The sequence below is a fragment of the Athalia rosae genome, chromosome 1, assembly GCF_917208135.1.
Source record: "Athalia rosae chromosome 1, iyAthRosa1.1, whole genome shotgun sequence".
NCBI lineage: Eukaryota > Metazoa > Arthropoda > Insecta > Hymenoptera > Athaliidae > Athalia > Athalia rosae.
In genome coordinates this window covers 16,263,706-16,284,793 of record NC_064026.1, presented here as the reverse complement: position 1 = coordinate 16,284,793, position 21,088 = coordinate 16,263,706, and the positions used below count along the sequence as shown (strand labels likewise).

General features: G+C 36.6%; 2 protein-coding genes across 8 annotated transcripts in view; both read left to right on the top strand.

Moving 5' to 3' along the window:
* The window catches only part of LOC105690467 (43 kDa receptor-associated protein of the synapse homolog), a 48,963-nt gene extending 37,744 nt beyond the window's left edge, over positions 1-11,219 (top strand). For 5 of the 6 annotated variants that reach the window (XM_048649173.1, XM_020854979.2, XM_020854977.2 and 2 more), the window contains 7 exons: positions 3,747-3,893; positions 4,949-5,108; positions 5,838-6,038; positions 6,127-6,225; positions 6,345-6,551; positions 6,639-6,838; positions 6,932-11,219. In XM_048649173.1, the coding sequence (XP_048505130.1) occupies positions 3,747-3,893; positions 4,949-5,108; positions 5,838-6,038; positions 6,127-6,225; positions 6,345-6,551; positions 6,639-6,838; positions 6,932-7,139 (1,222 nt within the window). In that variant the 3' untranslated portion in view covers positions 7,140-11,219. The remainder of the gene's footprint in view (positions 1-3,746; positions 3,894-4,948; positions 5,109-5,837; positions 6,039-6,126; positions 6,226-6,344; positions 6,552-6,638; positions 6,839-6,931) is intronic. The other variant, XM_020854980.2, reaches the window with a different exon arrangement.
* Positions 11,220-11,619: 400 nt separating this feature from the next.
* LOC105690628 (protein PAT1 homolog 1) lies at positions 11,620-19,438 on the top strand. Of its 2 annotated transcripts, none has more exons than XM_048659891.1 (9): positions 11,620-11,775; positions 12,429-12,626; positions 12,719-13,328; positions 13,420-13,529; positions 13,606-14,111; positions 14,221-14,434; positions 14,525-14,740; positions 14,822-15,085; positions 15,181-19,438. In XM_048659891.1, exons 1-9 carry the CDS (start codon positions 11,737-11,739, stop codon positions 15,436-15,438), a joined length of 2,415 nt encoding a protein of 804 aa, XP_048515848.1. In that variant the 5' UTR covers positions 11,620-11,736; the 3' UTR covers positions 15,439-19,438. The 2 variants fall into 2 exon arrangements, with proteins under 2 accessions (XP_048515848.1, XP_048515842.1); XM_048659885.1 differs by having other exon boundaries at positions 13,603-14,111.
* The last annotated feature ends 1,650 nt before the right edge of the window (positions 19,439-21,088 follow it).

Here is a 21,088-nt window from a genome sequence, read left to right as displayed (position 1 = left end):
TCGTTTTTCTTTGCCTGTCCGTACGTTCGGCTTGAATTCTCATTTTCCCCCGAAGGGTACAAGGTACAACAAATCCGGCTATACGACAAAACCCTGCAGAGATATCTAAATTTTCTTCATTTTTGGAGCGATAAATCGGAGATAACCAAATTAAATAATCCAATCGTTGGATCGATTCGGTGAACGATTTCGGATTCCTGAGATCGAAATACAGCGGGGAAAACCATACAAAAAACCCCAATAAGAAAAAATGTTGATTTTCGATTCCAAAATCGAAAAAAATCAAAGGTGCGCGCATCTACTGGCAGCAGATATGAAAGAGAGTCTGCGAAAGACCGCTACCTCCATTTACGTTTTGAGATATGAGAGAATAGCGGAAATACTTTCTTCTTCTCATCACTACTTTTTTCATAATTGACCACTCGCCGCTCGTCGTGTTGGTGGTCTGAGTGAGTTCTCGACAGGCGGAAAATCTCCGGAAGGCGAATTAGAACTAGCTACGTACCCATACCGTATACATTGTTGAAAATATAGAAATGCCCATCGTGTGTCACGAGACTGCTGTGCAGTTCTGAACCAAGGACCCTTGAGGATATAAAGAAACAGATATGATATGATACCAGCGAGTCGGAGGAAGAGGAGCAAGTTCGTCTTAACAAAGAGATTGTTGCTCAGAGATAACGTTTATTACACCAGACACACAACGCGCCCGAGGCTACCCAACGCGTTACAGCTTTGTACTTCTTCTTCCTCTTCTTTTTTTTTTTTTTTTTTTTTTTGTTCATAGCTTTTTCCTCTTCGTCTTTGGTACTGTCACTGTATCCTGGCTGCTGCAACTCGCTGTAATATCCCAGCTTTTTTCTCATTTCTGTTACAACTATTTAACGGCCTGAGATGTTACGGCCGAATAACAAAAGTATCAGGATCTTTGCTACCAACGAGAGTAGTTGCTAGTTTACAACCAATTTCTTCCTGCTGCGCGTAATTAGATTTTGTCGAGAAGCGTAGTGCTGACCGATCACTCGGGGTGGAACTTCCATCGCTGTATCCTCCGTGATTCGACCGAAATTACCGAATGAATCGGTCAAACGGTCAGGTGAACTGCGGTGGATATAGTTACGTGATGAGGGGTGATTGGTTTAAATTCTGGCAGAGAGCCCGATTCGATTTGCTGCAGATTTGGAAAATTACTGGATCAACCAAAAAAAAATTATTGGACGTTGCGAATTTGAACTTGGTAACAGTTTTGCTTTTTACGTACAAAACTTCGCACATGTCGATAATATTCTATGAGCGTACAAACTTATATTGCATAGCTATCAATAACATGATCGGTTCTGTCATATCCGATCTACAGTTCGAAAACCCCGAAATAGTCGAGAGGCAATTGACGACGTGTTCATACACGGGGGTATGTAACAAAATTGATGTGCAGAGTTTTAATTAGACGTCAATCGCATTTCAAATGCAAATTTCAATCTCCAGTCGAGTTACAACAAAAGTTTCGATACAATCAGCAGAAATCAATAAATGAATAATATAAAAAAGATCATCGTCCATTTTCAAGGAAAATATTGGATCAATATATCAGACATATTCTCCCTGTACCTATGTATACGTATATACAGGGAGAATACTTATCCTTTGAAAAAGTTCCTTGTGCCGCCCGCTGTAGTACAAAAACCAGATATTATTATCTTCAATTTTTTGCACGTAACATATAGGTATGTAGTATAGATATGCTCCTACTTTTTGTCCCGATCTCAATGTCACATGCCTGAGAAGTCGACACAGGCACCATATGGAATTTCATGTCAATCGTCGACGTTTTTTCCTTGTTTGTTTGATCTAGTTGTTTTAATTTAATTTTTTTTTTTTTTTTTTTTTATTACGTTCAAGAAACGTCAAAAAAGTTTAGGCCTAGATGGTATGACCCCCTGCAACGTTCCGCTCATGTCAGAGTTTTTGCCTTTTTTCCCAATGGAATATGTTATATATTCATGAATTTGAATTTTATTATACGTAAGCATCGTGTCGGCCGGGAGATGGTGAGTTGCGCGATCCTTTCGATGATAAAGGACCTTTGCTATCGTGGCGAAAATTTGTAATTTATCATCCCTAGAGGATCCGCTTTACTATGCTGCAGACGATAGAGGGACGGGGACAGAAAAATATGTTTTTCGTGCATATACCTATACATCCCATACATCTATTCCGAGATATTGATTTTTTTTTTATCAAAACCTCTTGTTATTCCGGTACCATCATACACGAATAAGCAATTGAGTTTCGCTCGTTTTATATTATTTTACTTATTATACGCGAGACGCGAAGCAAAAAACTGTGAAATATTTGGGGGGAGAAATGCGAGGGAAGAAAAATGATGTCGAGATGGAACGGTGAACAAATATGCAACCCTAATTTTTCTTTATCGCCGTCTTAAAATTAGTCCCCTCTCGCATTATTACATTCCTGTGGTATATTTCAATTTCCGACTAAACGGAAAATGCAGCGTCCACGATTAATTGATTTATTCCTTCGTTGTTATCACCTCTGCGGATTGTGCGATTCCTCCCTCTCCTCAACCCCCCTTTTTGTCTCAGTTTTGGTTATTCTTTAATCTCCATGTCCTCCGAAGGGTGAAAAACCTGCGAAATCGTAAAAATGAAATAGAAAAAAGACAATTATACAATTGTCGCCGCATCGGGTAGGCTAATTAAATACAAACCATATTTGATTCGTCCACCCTACCGCGAGGATTGAAAAATGGAGCAAAAAAAAAAAAAAAAAGACGCCGCAGTACGCAATACCGATGGATAAATTGCGATGTCTGATACAGGTGTGCGGGGATAAATGCGAGACGTGTACCGAGTATTTGGGGGGTGTGCTGTAGTGACGTTGGTGTTGGCACAGGAAATAGTAGAAGAGAGTGTGAGAACTCCACTTAACCTATTGATCCTTTGAGAGGCAGCCATTGGCCATTGGCCGAGGAGAACTAAAACTGAGAAGCGACAGGGGGTTGAAAGGAAAGAGTGAACCGTCCCGTGACGAGTACCAAAACGATGAAAACGTGTATACCTAAATTTGGACGCTTATTCGCACAACGTCGCTCGTGTGCATGGAACGAAACTCCCCGTTATCGTATTCACGCTAAACTGCAGCTGGGATGTCGAGTGAAAGAAAAGTAATAATTTTCTCCAGTTTATCAGAACATATTTTCTACGTTTACTCTCGCGATCCCGGAAGACCGTACAGGGGTGGTAAATAACGAAGAAGTTTAAATGAAGACTGCGATTTTCGTTCCGGTTAGTCGCCGGAGATGAACTCGATCTGGAGGGCTTTTCTCATCTTCATATAGATTACACATTTAAGTTCCTTCCCATAAAGTTTCTTTCCAAATTTCCTTTCCTTTTACCGATAACGGTGTAGTGATACCATAGATATATCGAACATATCTATGGTAATACCATGTAACACGGCGATTGAAATCTCGCTTCTTCTCGTCAGGCATTGTGTTCGCAGCAGATTTCTACATGAAACAAGATTCTCGAGGAGTAAAAAAATATCCACCCCCAACCATTTCAATGCAAGCAATGAAGCTGCGAATGAGAAAAAAAGAACAATTGCCGCGAAAGCGAATCGCAAATTCACATTGTTCCTTTGATCGTATGTAACCCACGCAATTATGCGTGACCAAATTTTATCCCAGGTCTTACCAGGTGCTCGTATACCATGATTTGTTTCAGGGAGAGCATCGATTTCGCTCACAAACAATTATGCATTTCCGAAGAACTCGATTCTCCGAATATGAGGGCCGAAGCCTACTTGAATTTAGCAAGAGCTCACGAACGTCTCGGAGCTTTGGACAGAGCTTTGGCATACGCGAGACACAGGTTTGTCCCTTTGATGATTTCTAATAGTTGTAAATCTAAAACTGCCGCGAACCCTTTATAATATATACCAACTCCGCTTCGGAGCTCCCGTCGCAGTAAAGATACTCGGCGGCGCGCTCGTTCTTTTGAACGCACGTACATACCAGCGCGAGTCTCTTGATTCATATGTATAGGTATGCGTACTTTTGTTGGACGGGTCATAACGCAAAAGCAACGGCGAAAGCCGTTATACCCTTAAACGTTCGCCGAGCTTGTTGTTCCCCTCGTCAGAATTATCGCTCCACACATTTCATTGCGGTCGCTTGTTTTTGCTGTTCTTATCATTATTATTACGGTCTATACATGCTGACGTAGAACACCGTAGAAGATCTATAATACACCCGTGCGTTTCTGGAGGGACACGAAATAACTTGGCTTTAGAGGCCCCTGAGGATAATATCATAATACCTTTGAAAACCTCACGATGAGTGTTTAGGTGAGGTCAGGTCAGGTTAGATTAGGTAAGGGTAGTATTCACCCGAGTCTTATTCGATGGAGAAAAATCATACGCGTATGATTGTTTCAGCATATGCGGATAACATAATGGTTTCAACGGATTATGAAAATTTACAGAGAATGAATAAAATTTACGGAAAGCAATTCGAGCTCCACTTTGTCGGATGAATAATCTTATCGACGATTTGAATTTCGGCATTTTGTTTTTTATTCTTGAAAAATTCTCCAATTAAAAACAATTCATGTGAAAATTGTCGCTTAATATCTGGGTCGCAGCTTAATATATTAGATGGTGCATAGGCTTGAATTTATCGTATTTCACTTGAAAAAATATATTTCGACGCTTTAGTCTGAATCGTAACGATTAAAAATTGTCTCCACGAAATCACCGTCTAATACAAAGATATAGTTGTTTCTGGTCGACGGAGAACTTCGAATTTCGCGACGTTAAATATCGATCGTTTTTTTTTCTCTACTCCGTACCATTATTTGTAATCCTTGATATCCATTTATCTTCTGACTAAGTTTTTTTTATTTCTCATTTTCTTTCTTTTTTACAGTCTTTTCAACGAGTGTGATCAATGCGCAACTGCTGGTCTTGTGCATCTGACCGTTGCAAGAGTTCACTTGGAACTAGCTGGATTCTGCAAAGCTCTCGAAGCATTTCAAAGAGCTCACAAAATCGCGCAATCTATTCAAGACCCGTCGCTAGAGCTTCAGGTAACGTATGTTATACCAACGTTGAGATAGTAGATAATAGATAAAATAGTACATATAGACGTAGAAATTAAAATTACCACCAAAAGTACGAGCCGAATAAAAGGAAAGAAACTTCTCGAGTTATCTTGGCCCTCTGTCAATTTCGTTTAAAAACGAGAAAAAAAAAAAAAAAAATACCAATCACTGAAAACCCCGAAGATTAATATTATTGGATATATCTGACGCATAGAATTTTTTCTTTCACGGGTATACGTACCAATATGCATAAATTATTCGAAAGCCGTCTGTTGTACTCGTATAGTAGTGAACGCGGGGTGGAGTAATCAATGACTCAAAATTCCACGGAATATCCACACCGCGTTTAGCCCTCGGGATTTAGGAAGAGACTTTACCAAGTTGGGCGCTGATTGCGCCAACGAATGATAAATGTATCATCCCAACACCCCCGGTCCAATTGACGATCCGTTATTATCCTTCCGCGCCAATGTTTTCCTACCCTTGGGATTATTATTATTTTTTTTTTTACGGCTTTACTCTAACGTGGTTTTAATATTTCTCAAACTCTCAAACTTCCGTGCAAACGTGTACGTGTATATGTATATATAAGGTATACGCTAGGTATATAAACGTGCATCACGGTTCCTTCAAATTTTGAAGATATTAAGATTTTTTCTTTGTCTTTCTCTCCACGGGGAGTGAAATTCTACGTTTAACTGAATTCTGTTTAAGGTGTACGTTGGACTGTCGGAACTTTTTAGCAGACTTCAAGATGCGGACAAAAGCGCTAGATATGCGGCAAAGGCTTACGATTTATCAAGGAGTTTACAACTCGGTGATTTAAATTCGAGGCATCACAGAGCAGCCCTTTTGCAAATGGCTGCGGCCCTCAGAAAACAGGGAGAACTCGGCGACGCTCACGATTACTGTTCGGTGAGTTATGTGACGACCAATTACCCAAAAATACTGCGATCTGATTAATCAAAAATGACGGATAACCAGAGATAAATTTTCGGTTCAGGAAGCCACAAGATTGTCCGTCGTATCCGGGGACCAAGCAAGCTACGCTAGAAGTATACGAATCATGGGGGATATTTATAGGAAAAAGTCTGACATAAATGTAAGTTTTTTGCACGAGAAAATTCAGAAAGTGTGAGAAAAATGTTGAAAAAATAGTAACAAGTAAATGACAATTACAACTGCATGAGATGTGTAGAGCGATATCAGTGTGAAATGAAGTTGGATATTTTACAGAAAGCGTTTTGTCAGTACGAAAGCGCTATGGGTTCGGCTGCGAGTACTGGAGATCGTCTCTGCCAAATGGAAGCAATGGATGGAGCTGCAAGGTGCTTGGAAGCGCTTCGTCTTCAGCATAAAATCTGCAATTGCCGACCTTTAGAATTCAACACCAGGCTGTTGGAGGTAGCAGGATCCGTAGGCGCAAAGGTATACGCCAACGAGAAGGAAAGGCAAAAACTAATGTAAAAATTATCTCATCACCCTGAGAACTTATCATCTTTTTATCCGAAATAGCTTCTGGTGCGAACTGTAAGATCCAGACTTTCAAGAATTTACGGATCTCTTGGTGACGAAGAGCAACGAGGTCATCACGAACGACTTGCAGCAGCTATGGAAGAGGATCTCGAATTGCGATGTGGCGGATGCAGCGAGCCTTTCGGTCTAGAGGCTGATTTACTCGAGGCTCTTCCATGTTCGCATATCCTCCACGCCAGGTTATTAGAATTGAACGATGTTGTAGTTTATCCAGATTAGTAGAGCTTTAGATCTATTCGTCATAACGATAAAACTGCGACGTTCTTTTCCAGGTGCGCCTACGATATCCTCAAGAGGCGAGATAAAAAGAAGAAACGGCTGTGTCCAGACTGCCACAAATCAGTTAGTTCCAGACTCTACCTGCACTGCGAAGATCCCCACGGATTAAATGCTCTGAATCACAGTTCTCTCAGCCTCGCATCCCTCAGGGCAAGCAGCTTAGCAACTTTAGAAGATTGCCACGCAACCAGCAGCGTCTGACGTGTCTTTTGTTACGGATCAATGAAAGTCCAGAATAAATCCGGAATAGTTTACGCGCGATCGATACTATGCTGCCTCTATACAAGAAATAATCAAGAGAAAAACCGCGCGCGTCTATGATTTTCACTAATCACACAACATCTACAATATTATATTAACTCTGCTCAGCTGTTAATTGTTCTAAATCGTGGATTAATCGGAATTTATTTTGCGCGCTTTCAATTTTTTTTTTCTTTTTTGAACAATGTGTAGGTCAAAATTACAGTGCCAAAAATTTTAAAAACAAAAAACAAAATAATGGAAAGTCAGGACGCAAGTATCTAGGAATAAATTACCCTTCAGTATTATAATTATTTGCATAACACTAAATAGGTAATTATTATCCTGGCTTCCGTATTTTTCTGCAACTATCAAAAGTATCTACGATAAATATATCTGCAGCTCTCAAGTTCATTCGTTTCCACGTTCACGAAGCTGAGTTCTATATCATTCAGTAAAATCAGAATTGTAGTTTTTTCGGTTCAGTTCAACGTTTTCAAAAATCTTTGCGAGTCTCAAGACAGTAAGCAGAAGATGATGAGTTTTCAAATGAATGGTGATACAACTCGCTGTGTATAATACACGTGTATAGATGTATATTTTATGTATACATATATGCATATAGTAAATAAATTTGCTGAGGACGCAGAAAGACCGCAGCGGAGTTGCAGCTGTTAAGTATAAATCTTATGGGCTCGCAATCTCTTAACTTATTCATTAACGCATTACCATAGATTTTACGGGTCTGTCAACGAGTAGATCGATTTTCACAGATTCGGAGGACGTGGCCACTGAAAGTAAAATATTTATGCCTACATATAGGTGTGTATGGCATACGATATAACACTTCGGGTCAAATTGCTATAACTTACTGCGAAGAAAAACGGAAATGGAAGCGCTGGATCGCACTCTGGATATATTATAGAATTCGTCCAACATACCAGTAAGTTAGTCGAAACGAAGAAATAATTAAATGAATAAATATTGGCAGAATTTAATACACAAACTGAAGACTTCACCGAGCATAACCATTTGTATGCTCAACGTATAACAGTAAATTTTCAAAGAGAAAACAACATTGAAGAGAAATAATAACTGGAAGTAATCATAACTGAACAGTATTCAAATATCAATTATATTATCCGCAGCTGTGCACTAATTGCGAACAACTGATATGAAGCAGTATTAGATACACAGTGCCAGAAGATATGAAAAGAATTTATTGAAGAGAAATAAAATTATACATCCATTTACAAAGAACGCACCTAAATCCTTTATGATAGATAATTGATAAGTATAAAGTTAGAAATAGTCAAAATTATGTATATTGCGCAATATAAAGTTATATAAATACGATATATAGTATAATAGTAACGGAACATATTTATTTATTTATTGTAAATTAAAGTGCAATGTCAAATTTGCAGATTTTATAACACATGTACAGGGCGGCTAATATGATTATTTTTCGATTTGATATTCAATCCGAAAAACTATATAATATCATCTATTTGATCACGTAAAACTGACACGAGTCCCCCCTGCATGAGGCATAAAACGCATGAAAAATAAAAAATAAATAACCGATAAATGAATAAATGAAAACAAAGTAATAATGATAACCATTTAACCTCATTACAGGGGTAAAAGCGTAGAAAAGTTCTAAAGAAGGGCTACACGCATATAATTCACGCGAAGTATGAGAAATATTTCTTAATGTGAAAAATTTCGAAATTATAACGTTATATTTGACGCTGCGGTGATTCTCGTCAAATTTCTAATAAACTCACCCAACGCACCGAATCAATTCATTACGAGGACGACTATGAACTAATTATCACATCCCCAACGGATCGAACTGCTCATAAAAATAAAAAAAGAAGATACCCGAATTATTGAAACGAAATGAAAAAACAAAAAATGGAAGCACTATATAGAAAATCTATAATAAACGTAACGTAAGCGCGTAGGTCGATGTTATAAAACCTTTAAACTTTTATCCCCGATGTGCATATACTATAAAATAAAAAAAAGAACAAATAAAATAAATGATAATATATATCTAACGAAAAATAAAAACGGAAATACAAGTGTGCGACTACATAGCGTATTCAATTATTAATATCAAGAAATTTCCATCACTCATAAACTAGTTATAACTATTTAGAACTTGGTAGATAATATTCGTGCGTGAAAAATATAGTATAAATTCGTTATACTCGGCGCGCGAGTTTTCGGGGAACAAAACGACGGCGTATTAATCCCTCTCGAATATTAAAATTAATGAATTACGCCAAAATTTATGAAAAAAAATAAAAAATAATAATAACAATAATAACAATAATAATATAATAAATAAACGAAGTAAAAAATGATTAATTACAAAAAAAAAAATGACAAACAAAAATGGAAACTCATAATAACTAGAATAATATTGAAACCATAAATTTGACATTAGTAGAGATATTGACAAACGAATCGTATACGAATGAAACGAATTATAAGAACTTGATTATTTGTTGACGACCCCGAAAAATATTAATTACACATCGAACGTATTTTCATCCCGTAACCTGATGAAGAGAAAAAAGATAAAGGAGTAGTAATGTGAAAGTGGAGTGAAAATCGAAATGATTCTTTGAATATTCAATCATCATCCGTGTTGTTTGTAGGGCAACGAATAAATTCATTCCGCACTCATCCGTACACCGAAGTGCAGCACATAGCAGCAACTGTTTTTATAAATGGAATTATTATAATTATGAAAATTATACAAACTGTTTATTGATTCAATATCCGTGTTATACTTGATTTAAAAATAGCCTTTAGTAATTAAATTTATAAGCTGTACGCTCTGGATAATGGAAGGAAAAAATAATTTCTAATCCCGATTATCATGCGACTATTCAATATTTTTATTACTGAAATTGAGCGTTGCCCTAACGATTTCTTTGACAATCGATGAGAAATAAGTTTTATAGGAATATTCGATAATGTTTTCGCGGAAATTGGATTTGGAATTTTAGCTTTCGTTTACTTACTCAATTACTACCCCTGTGAAAATTGGTTTCGAAATTTATTTAAACTCATTTTTACGAAGCAACGATTAAATTAAAGTCAGTGATTATATATGCATACTATATATTATCTAGAGGTAAAAAAATGCCCATGTAGTCATATCTGAATTATCGCATTGTAAGTACGAAAAAAAACCAGCCTTTCCCATTTGTGGGCGATACATTTTTCTCGTAAATCTTATGCTAATCGTTATTTTTCATGATATCATAATTCATTTATTTCACTTTATTTCAGAAATTTGTGCATTATTCTTGAAATTTTCGCAACTATTCGGTTAGAGATTACCAGTAAGTATTATCCCGCAATTGATCTTTTTAATCTGTAAAGAATTGAGAGAAATATACACGTGTTCTTGAGAATCCATAACTGGAGCCTGGTTTTCCTCGTTTTTACGTAGGATCAAGTTTTTGTACTTTTATACGAGAGTTTATTTTTGAATTTTGGAAAGGCTGATTTTGAGTTTGGATTCCGGATTGTTCAATTATGATGAATAATTGAATTATAAACTGTCTAATCTATACTACATAAATTTATGTGATCTATTGTCACGGCAATGTATGCACAATCACTCAAGAATACAAAAAATCACACTATGCACTTATTATAGTTTACCTACAAGCACTACGATAGATAATAATGAAATACTACGATGATGAACATGGAAGGAGAAATAATAAATTAATAGAGAAATGAATGAATAAATAAGAGATTAAAATAACGTGTTAATAGTATAATAAAATAAATTATTGAATCGAGAAAAGAAAACTATTATAAAAACGAGAATGCACAACGTTATTGTAAGCACAGCGTATTAATATAATAAATAATTAGATAAATTGATGAGATTTATGTTATCTAGTGATAGGTTTATTGAAGTGTAGATAAATACTTGGATCAGTGAAAATTATAAACTACATTAATATTACAATTACCGATAATAATAAAGGAGAATATCGTTTTGAAGACTCGTATATTTTCCTACTTTGCCCTTTCTCTACTACAACGTTGACTGACGAATTCAACGACTGCAAGGCCTTCACATCATTTTTTTTTTTTTTCAATATTATTAGTCAAGTTTACGATTTTTTCAGAGATTTTTACTTCGAAAAAAGGGAAATTGAGATGCGGAAAAGAAAGAGGAGAAGACTATTGCGCAAGGTATCAATGAATGTGCGCCCGTTCATTTGAATGCACTTGGCGCGAGTCTCTACCGAGTCTCTCGATAATGTAGAGAAAGGTATCAATGAATAACCAGAAGCCGAACTCGAAAACGCGGCTTATGATCAGCCTAGCGTTCTCTGGTGGGAAATGTAGTAATGAAGTTGTGGTTCAGTAGTTGTGTTCGGAGCACTTTCCGAGTACGGAACGCCCCGTTGGGAACTATTTCAGTGGTTGGGAATGACCGCCATGACAGCTGATGTCTTTTCCAGCGGTTGACGTTTGCTCGGATCATGACATTTTGCAAATTTAATTTTGACAAATGGCAGACTCTTTTTTCGGATTTGATACGTCTCTCACCGTAAGTGAAATTTGCCTATGTTATTTACCGTTAATTTACTTTCCGTGCGTTCCGCCGCGTTTTAGATATCGGCCTAAACTAAACCTCCGTTTTTTCGGGCCGCGTCGCGGTACAGCATGAAGCGGAAATTTGTTATTTCTGTAACGTATACCGTGCCTAATGCGTATCAAAATATTTGGCTTTTTAGAGAGCATATAGCGAATGTTTAGATGTACAGACATACTAAGATAACGACTAATTTCAGATGACAACTATCACAAGTACGGCCAATCGAATTTAACGATACGTGAACTCAAATCTGGCCACGAATGTATCGTACATAACCTCAGTTATCATTACCCCCGCCCCCGAGAGGTCAATAACATTGAATATCGCCGAATGTTTGAATCCTTAGATAACAGATTTTCGCCGAAATTGGGCGCTCGAATTCCTCCACTTTTTCTGGCAGTCGATAATCAGCGAACGCTCGAAGGTTATGTTCTACCGGATTGTTGCCTCGAAGAATGTAATATGGACGTGACTCACGCTTGAAATTCATATTTCCTCCTAACCTATGCTGCCATGAATTCGTTTCCTCGTAATTAGGCATGCACAGTTGATTCTGTGATATTAAAAATTTCTATAGCTAGATATTTTGACTTCATTTGTAATAGGGCGATGGCTTAGAAGATGGATTCGATGGACCCCTAGAAGAAGAAGAAATAGTTGGTGAAGAAGATGAATATGACGCATTAAATGATGAAACCTTCGGAGCTGACGCAACTGGCGGTGATTGGGAGCAGAATCATGAAAAGTTGGCACAAATCACCGAGTCTTGTCGGCAACACGTACCTAATTTGCCTCTGCATAAAGTAAGTCAAAGCATCAATTTTTTCTTCATGCCACTCAAATGACATCATGTCAGTTGCTTTGGAATTCATTGCTCTCATTTTCTCAATATTAGAATGGTATCGATATAGATATCGAAGACAGTTTGTCACACTTGGTACTAGACGATAGAGATGGAACTACGCCAAGGCCAGGTGTTTGGGATAGCCCAACAAATCTACCTTTACCAAGACGCCCACAGCTTCACCCCATTGCAGCTACTCTTAAAAATGTCTGTACTGTCGAGGAACTGGAAAGAGGTCTTATCGCGAGTAGACCTCCTCCCGGCCTTGGGAAACTATTACCTCCACCCTCGCAGCTACAATTGCAGCTGCAGCAGCAACAGCATCATCAGCAACAACAGCAGCAACAACAGCAGCAGCAGCTTCATCATCATCAACAGCAACAACAACAACAGCAGCAACAACAACAACAGCAGCAACATCATCAACACCAACAACAACAACAACATCTCCCACACCAACTACAACACCAACAACAAGCCCAACAGCAGCAAACTGGCGGACCATACATGTTCGACTCTCTACCATTGAATGAACTTCACATGAAAGGTCCACCACCTCCTCGCTTTCCTCCTGGACTCCGACGCCCAGGGCCACCAGTAGTTCTGCCAGTAGTTAGACCACTGCCTCCTCAATTTATGCAGCATCACAGACCATTTCCTAGTAAGTCAATCAACTTTTGTTTTAAATCAAGTATTTTTTTTTCTTACCTCTGATGTTTAGATTATTGACATTGAACATTTTTTTACTTCAGAAGAACAAGGTAACATGTTGCGGTACCCTCTACCTCCACATCTAATGATACCACCAGGGGCTCAAAGGCAGCCACCTCCACCGCCACCTACGTTTCGCAATAACTTTCCCGTGAGTATTTTAAAAAGAATTTTAAAGTAGGTTTTAAATTTTTACGGTTGTGCTCATGTTTTCATTCTATCAGCAGCCACCTTATCCCGGGATGCCTCCGCCCCAACTATTGCGTCCTGAACACCCCATGATGCCACCATTTGCCAATAATCAACTGAATCACCATCAGCAGCAACAGCAACAGCAGCAATCCTCTCACCCAGGAAATCAACGAACAGCCCAGAATAATCGATCGTTTCATTCCAATGAACCACCGCCACCTAATCATCAACCATTTTTCAAAAACAATCAATACCCCTACTACAATCATAATCGAAATAACCAACGTTATCACCATCATTATCAGGGGATGAATGGTTCTAGTGGGTCAATGGGTGACTATGACGAGTACGCTGGACTCATGAGTAATAGGGAAAAACAGTGGCTCATCAATATCCAATTGCTACAGCTTAACACTAATCAACCATACGTGGAAGATTATTATTATACCGTGTTTTGCGACAGGCAAAATAAACTGAATGAAAATCAGGAACACAGGGATAAGAGGCATCATAACAATAACGGTCACCATAGAGATTCAAGGTAGGAATTAAAGCAAATGTTAACTTCAAATTTTTATTTCATTTTTTTCTCAGATACTTCCAAAACACAACAATGTACTACCGATACATCACGTTTTACGTAATTTTAGGGATAGAGATCAACCACAGCATATTCTCACTAAGGTTGTTTACACACCGATGCAGTTTGAGAATTCACTTGGAAAGCTACAATGTGGTAGTGTTACAGCTCCTCGTAAAATAATTGATATGGATGTGGTTCCAAATAACGAACCTCAACAAGCTCTACATCCTCAGCAGAAAGATTCTAAGAAGACCCGACAACTTTTACTGGAGATTGAAAGGGTGAAATTTATATTCATGAAAAGATAGAAAATGGCATGTGAATACTTTGACAAAAATTTATATCTAAATTCGTTTGTTCTCTTTGTCTAGCTGTACACAATGCAGTTGAAGTTAGAGGACTTGACTAATCCCTTAGCTCTATTAGCGGCAGCTGAGCAGCAGCAACAACAGCAACAGGAAGGAGAAGCAGAAAAGAAACCAATTAAAGAGACAAAAATTGAACTGATTGGCAAACTGATAGCTTCATTTCTACAATTACTCAAAGACGATAAGCTAGCCGCTCTACTCAGCATACGCAAAGGAAAGGTCGGTATCTTCTATTACCATCTAAATTGAGCGTCGATTCACCGAGGAAATAAATATTACCGATCAATAAATTTCTCACAGATGTTATTACTCCGACTACTACCACATATGAGCGTAACGGAGTACAGCTCTCAACTAGCTGATCTCTGGACTGGTCTGCTCAGAGGACTCGTAATAATTGGACGCAGGGATTCTCATCTGCTGGAAAACTTTTATCCTGAATTCCGAAGATGGATCCACACCATAACTCAATTTACCACGGTACTCCGTCTCGCTAAAGGATTGGCGGAGACGGTTTCACAACCCGTTAAAAACAACAGTTTGGCATTTGCTTTAACAAATAAGGTGGGCCTATAAGAAAAACTTCTATTGTGGTATCATCACAAATATTATTGAGTAATATTCTGATTAATCGATTCATCTTTTACTTCTAATTTCAGTTTGGTGTATCAGTGATAGCCTCGGTGTTGGAACAAGCAGAGACACTGTTCCCACTGGAGGAAACCTTAGCACGTGAGTGGTCAGCTTTTGTAATCAAACTTGTCGAGACTATTGGAGTATCGCCTCCGAGTGTTGCGCCTTGTCAACCGATAGCTGCCAATACCCTTAATCAACATTTAAACCGGATCCATTCGCTAAAAATTGAAAGGTACGTACCTTTAGAGTTACTGCTAACCGATGCAAACCTTTTACGATAGTCTAAAATTTTCAAAGTATCTGAGTTAAGAGTTTGTTTTTTATTTTATTTTACTTGTGTTTTTTCCCCCTCTAAAATTATTGGAAAGGGATTAAAGTGTCTGTGTTATCAGTTACTGTAGAGTAACATTAGAAAGCATGCTGGATATCGTCAAATATATGAAATCTAAGGCAAACTGCATTTTATAACTTTCTGCCAGTCATCTAGAAATTATTTTCTCTACACAATACAAAGACAATTGTGTATCAGTGTTGATACAATTTATATTGACAGTAGTTAGCTCAGTACTTTTTTTATGACAAAGTAGCAAAACCTTCTAGCTACTCCTCATCCCATAATGTATATTTATAAACTAAGGTAATTATTATAAATATTCACACTGTTTGTACTGACATTCGGTTAACTTGAGAAATATTGATGAATGTACACTTTCTCATCTTTTCTCGCTCTTCGTTCTTTTTATTAAACCATAAAATTATATGTAAATAAATTACAAATCAGGCTCGGTTCGATAAGGAAACTGTTTAAATAATCCAATGAAGTCTGTGAGTGAATTTTCAAGTTTTTTATTTAGATAGCATAAGTCACACAGCGAAGCTAAGATTTCTGTTTGTAATTATTATATTGTTTGTTCTTCCCCCTTTTTTTTTCTATGTATAGCTACAATGATAGGTTGGGTTAATCTCTATTGCAAAGACTTTGCGTAAAATCGGAGAAAAAGTTTGACTGAAACAGCAATAACTAATATTGAACTATTAGTACTATCGGTAGATCAACTATTTTCGGTCTGTGATTTATGCTATAACTAATATCTTAAGAATGAATTTAAGCAGAAAAAACTGATTTCAGTATATTTATGATCTATTTTTCAATCAGCATCCCTATTTCCAAAGTGAATTTCAGAACTATCATTAAGAAATTGAATTATAATTCAAACCATCCTTAATTGTACTTTGTCTCATTGTTAAAGCGCAGTAATAAAATCAAGCAGGTCGAGGATCAAATATTGTTCTCATGTCGCTCTTTATTTAATTCAATTTTCATCAAAAATAGGTATCTTTGAGGTGATAATTGAAAAAAATTTTGTTGACATCCATGTAGCAATTGAAAGAAAAACCGATTGAATTTTTACAAATCCCTGCTATTATTAATAATGTAAATTGATTGAAGAATTACGTATGAAAAGTGAGTTATTATACACAGTGAAGAATAAATCCATTGATAACTTGTATATCATTTATGCTTGGATTTATTCGATAAGATCGATACGTTGCTAATTCGTGAAAACAACTTGATTGCTGTAACAGGTCGAAAGATTTACTTTTGAATTATTTCATTCATCGATTATTAAGTCACAACCCTGCGTTTAGATTGCTCCGGGCGAATCATTCTTTGAAATACAATTCATGTTTATAATCGTAGTAGATTATAATAATAATGATGTCCTTAACACCTGTTACAGCCCTTAATCCCCCATGTACATTTATTGCAAATAGTACACTATTATTATTTTTTGTTACTATTAATCGTAAAAATATCATGTATGTGTAGCGTGTACACACTATGAAGAAAAATGAAACTGATAATCGAACAATTCATATATTTTGTAATTAGAAGTGTGTGTAAAATCGCTACATATTTTGCGCCGATAAGTTGAGTAATACTCTTTCGCAAGATAAAAAGTGAAAAATATAAAAACCACCCAAAAATAAGGGGAAAAATGAAAAAATAATAACAAAAATAACAATAAGTAAGAATATTATTAGTAAAACGGAATATATTTCTCTCTTAATTTCACTACTTTTTTATTTACTATACTCCATATTTATGTAGTCATCGATTAGCTGATATTAACATCAGCACATCTAACGTTTAACGATGAATGCAACGTTTTTGAATTTATCATAGATCAAACGTAAAATTAGAATCAACTGTAAATTAACAATTTCTTATACTATCATGGATTCATAAATAAGGGGTAATATACATTCAACCAATATCTAAACGTCGTTTACGTCAACTTTTGGTCGATATACATAATTATTTGTTATGACTATTCAATTTGTTTCAATTAGACGTAACAGTTTTAACGTCATGTTGATTCTCAGTAATCGAATCCCATGCTCATGGCAAAGATATGTATCATACTCAGGTTATAAATTTTACCCTGAAATACCAGAACCGTGGATCATACATTTGTTAAATTATCATACCGAACAGTCGAAAAGCTCTACCTGTAAGGTTCACTTAGAGACGGGTAGAACCTATGAACTATTTACTATGGTGAATTGGGATTAGTACCAAAAGTTTATGTTTGAATGCATAATAAGAGTCCTTGTCCGAAGATCATAGAAAGGAGAAACAGGAAAATAAAATATTAATATTATCATTATCATTATCAATCTAAATCCAAAGAATGAAGGCATGCTTTTTTATTTTCAATTTGGGGTGCAATCTGTAGACTAGTAATGCATTAACTGCCACAGCAATGAATTGCAAGTTTCATTTATTTTTTTGATAAAATCGTGTGCTGATCCGCAGATTGCGCTGAATATTAGAAATAGAAATGAAAGCATTCATTAAAGTAGAGAAAAAATGACAAGAAAACCCGAAGAAAAAAAATGAAAAAAGGAAAATATAAAAACTCAGTGAAAATATACAACATTGCAATTACAAGTAAAAATATGCCCTATAAGTTACGCTATATTCTTCTTACAATGTAACTGGGTGATTAGACGCTTTGCAATTTATTGATAAAAGGTACATCTCTAGAATATTTATGATTATGATTATGATTATTATAATTATAATTATTTTATTTTTATTATTACTATCATTATTAATAAACTATCACTATTATTATCATTATTATTACAGTAAGTATGCGTTTTGTACTGTTGCTTATGGTCCAAGCATTCTGAAGTCACGATTGTGACACAAGTTAACAGTTGAAAACTTGCATTATGTAAAGAGTAATGAGTGTGTAGTAAGCTTCACTAATGAAGGGAAAAGAAAATTAAGTCCTATTGTTAATTGCAAAATGATTACTAGTGCGCAAGTTTATAGATGCCTTGACTCGACCTATTTATTAATATGTTTCGAAAATAGGGAGTTTGGGGAAAAATAAAGTATGGCGAAATTAGTTGAAAAATGCCAGAAAAGAATTCATAAAAATATTAAAAAGAGAGAAAAATAATTTCGTGGTTGTTCGAAAATTTGTTATCAACAGAATAACACGAAATTAAAAATAATAAGAAAAATGATGAACAAAGAAATAATAAAATAATAACGATGGAATAATAGATACTCCTTCGTAAATCTTAATTGTATATGTTATCTTATGATTTAAAAATTTTATTAATAATTAAAATAAGTACCGATTTAAAACGGTACAATAATTAAATTGTAAGTTCAACAATTGAAGAAGCGACGAAGAAACAAGAAGACGAAGATGAATATATTGTAGCAAAACGATCGGCAATTTGAAATCGATATTCTTTATTCAATGAAAAAACTGTAATTAAAAAAAAAAAAAAAAATGCAAATGATTACTTGTTGGTATGTTGAAACTTATGTATAATTTACTCCTATCATCAAAACAAAAACGTAAAAAAAAAAATATTTGGAAAAAAGTTTAGGTCGCGTTTTGATTAAGGCGTAAATTGAATTTCGAATTCATAAATATATTTTTATAGAAATGCTATGTTTATTGCGTTTGTGATTGATGATGATTGTCCTAATATAGATATTTAGAATCATTTAATTATATGCCTAATTTCACGAAGCGAAGAATCTTAAATTTTAAATAGCTACATTAGTGATTTGTACTATTTTGGTACATGGATATTATTATGACAAAAAGAAAAAGTATATATATAAATGATGAATGATTGTAAATTTTTTATGCTGAGGAAAAAAGTAACTTTGACCGTTATAAATGTACAGATTTCATCTAATTTCGATCCAACAAGTCGTAAATAAATGTTTTGCATCCTTACTGATATAACATTTTTTTGGTATATTTATTCGTTAGTAGGTTACAAAATTCTATTGCAGAATAGAATTCTATCAGATATCTAAAATTTAATGTTCTAAAAAACTATGCAAGCGTCACTTGCCTTCACTGAAGAATACCAGACAAACGCTTTCAGGATAAACATGATACATTCATCATTACTATTTAAAAAACCCCGCGCTGACAAACGAACGACAAGGGGCGTATTCCGAAATATACCGCAAGTACTGCGAGTTTTCCTTGTTCCCTTCTCGCACCCGTTCATTTGCTTATCTATCTATCTCTCCTTGACACAAACTTGCCGTACTTCAAGTCTATTTCGGAATGCACCCAAGGTTTTACGTACGCCAAGTGTGTTGATGTTGACCCTCCTAGTGGCCAAGCGCGTCGAGTTAAATCGGACAAACTTCTACTGTCGCCGGTCGCCTCGATTGCCGGTGACGAGCTGCTTGCCTTCATTGCGGCTCGTCGCTAGCGACCGAACTGCTCCGCGTCAGCCCAAAGCCCGTGGCCACAAGGAGGGTCAACATCAAACACACTTAGCGGACGTACTCGCGTCTCGTTGCCTGAATCCCTAACTTCCTCAATCGATCATCACGAGGAAATCTGAATAATTGACACGAGAGGACGTTAGATTGAAGCTTAATATGGATATTTTATTCTCTTTCGGACAATTTCACATGAACGAAACGTTACTTACCTGTGAAATGATGAATTTTTATTCGTTTTATTACAAAACCAACATTAATTTAACATTTTTTCCGGAGGTTATGTTTCTGTTTGGCAACAGATCTTTTCGCGGAGTTGGCGGTAGTTGGCAATACCGTCGTAGCGGAAACCGGAATTACAATCTAGAGTTTGGCTGGCGACATGCGCGTTTAGGGCCCCCGCAGACTGCAGACTTTTTATCGGCCGATAGTTTGGTCGGTTTCTTAATCAGTATGGAGAGGAATGCATATGCGCACACTACAGCGATTCAGTATCGGCCGATAAAAAAGTTTGATGGGCTACTCGATTACATTCAAACTAGGCTCGGTGTGCGCACTTTCAGCCCAACCCGACTAAACTATCGGCCGATAAAAAGTCTGCAGTCTGCGGGGGCCCTTAAACTCGGTTTAAAAGCATGGGTATAGACGAACTTTAACCGGAAGTAATGACGCAATTACGGCCGTTGAGTGTAGATAGCGTTGAGTTCAATCCAACAAGTTGAGTTCAACGCTATCTACACTCAACGCTACACTCAACGTTACGGCTACAGCGCAAAGCCGGATTCCGGGAATTCCCAATTCTATCGAACGAGAAGATCCATGATTACAATATTTGTATTCAGTTTTGCGCAGAATATCGCAGTACTAAGAAATCTCTGAAATGGATCTACTGAATAAGGCCCTCTACGATAACTCCTTTGGATTAAGAAAACTTTATCCATGGAAGAGTTCATCCTACGATACTCACTTGCAAATTCTATCGGATCGGGATGAAAGAAAACGCGTACTAAAATACATCGGACCGGTTTTTAGCGTGCCTCGTGCAGTTACAATAAAACGCGTAGAAAATTCGTATCTATGGGGCCGATACGTGTTACGATATGAGGAGATGAAGGCTGATCCAAATTCCCGCAATGTAGCAGAGCACA